Source organism: Sinocyclocheilus rhinocerous, unplaced genomic scaffold, assembly GCF_001515625.1.
Source record: "Sinocyclocheilus rhinocerous isolate Xijiao unplaced genomic scaffold, SAMN03320098_v1.1 scaffold955, whole genome shotgun sequence".
NCBI lineage: Eukaryota > Metazoa > Chordata > Actinopteri > Cypriniformes > Cyprinidae > Sinocyclocheilus > Sinocyclocheilus rhinocerous.
Genome location: NW_015646369.1, coordinates 771,972 through 773,438, shown reverse-complemented (window position 1 = coordinate 773,438; position 1,467 = coordinate 771,972). Strand labels below are relative to the sequence as shown.

Here is a 1,467-nt window from a genome sequence, read left to right as displayed (position 1 = left end):
GGATCCAACGCAAGGTTGTGGACAACCGCCAAATGGGTTTAGTTGTTGGTTAATATAGGAGTTTTTGTATTACTTTTTGTTAATTATTATTAACACTATGTATGAATGAAGAGTTGAAATGACATGCTGGAACACAAAAGCACATGCTCAGCTGGCCAAATAATATTTCCAAGCAGGCCCCTACCAGCCAGAACCTGACACCTTCGTAGTGCCCATACCAGCCCAGCCGTCGGAAGATATCGAGACACAGTCACCAGGTTTACGAAACCAGCGTGGAAAAAGATCGCTATCAAGAAAGGAAGTTAAAAGAATAGAAACATAGACTGAAAGTGTATCTTCTGTACTGTCAAAAACTGCATTTAAGTCCAGATCAAGCCTTGTTCATTGCACATTTAGCACAGTCGAGTGGATTTCCTCGTAAGAGACTTGTGTGCTTGCCGACGGTTCCACAATGTGTCTTTGCTTGTAACATAACTGCATTTTGTATTTGTAACAAACTCCTGTTCAGTGCTATGTCCTATAAACACTACGAACTGATTCCTTGCACATTTGAGAGTTTGCAGAGTGTAAACGTGCTTGCTGCAGTGCAACGTGTTGTTGTTGTTCTTCTTTCTCTCTCAAGGAAAATGGCAAACGGTTCCCTTAATTCTTAGACCTGGCTTTTGTTTTGTTATCCTAATCCGAATATTTATCTGTTGTATACCAACTCACACCAAAAGAAGAATTGCATGTGTTGTATATTTAGTAAAGACGTTTACAATCAGAATATAGTTGTTTTTCCAATGATATCAGTTGAAATGCAGTAGGAATTTGTTGCAAGTCTATGGACATAGAATAGTTTTTTTCATGTCTGAATTGCACATTGTGAATTCCACAGCCTTATGTTCTTATTTATTTCTGAATCAGAAGAGGCATTTTTCAATAAAACTACTGAAAATGTTTAATTGCTGTTGTCATTTGTTCTCTCGTCATTAGTACACTGCATTAAAAATGACATTCAGTTCCTAAACTCAGGATGCAGAATTGTGAATTGAAACTAAATTAAAAATTCTAAGAAATGCACACAAACAGCCAAAAGTCTAGCTTTTAATAATCCAGTTCATTTTTATGTAGGAAAAATTCATAGCCATGGACATAATCATAGTCAAATGGACCATCACATTTTCTGATTCACAAAAATTATAAATATATTTATGCCCAGGATCAGAAGTTCTGTGTACATTTCAGTGTAACTGAAAAAAAAAAAAATGATAGCATAAACTGGTGTTTACCTAAATACATTGATTTATACTGCCAAAACTATTCTTTATGGGTTAAATAAACTACTTAAGCCTTGTTCAGACTGTCAGCCCAAATCCGATTGAAATCCGATCATATTTAGATAGTCTGAACGGCAACGAACTGCATGAAATCCGATTTGTGCAAATCCGTTACGAGCTACATTCCTATGTGGTTTGGAATCCTCTT

The 1,467-nt window shown here is 36.3% G+C and overlaps 1 protein-coding gene across 1 annotated transcript in view; it reads left to right on the top strand.

Moving 5' to 3' along the window:
* The window catches only part of LOC107707656 (collagen alpha-1(XII) chain-like), an 80,572-nt gene extending 79,633 nt beyond the window's left edge, over window positions 1-939 (top strand). The window contains exon 65 of the mRNA XM_016511736.1: window positions 177-939. Within this exon, the coding sequence (XP_016367222.1) occupies window positions 177-322 (146 nt within the window). The 3' untranslated portion in view covers window positions 323-939. The remainder of the gene's footprint in view (window positions 1-176) is intronic.
* Window positions 940-1,467: the final 528 nt, after the last annotated feature.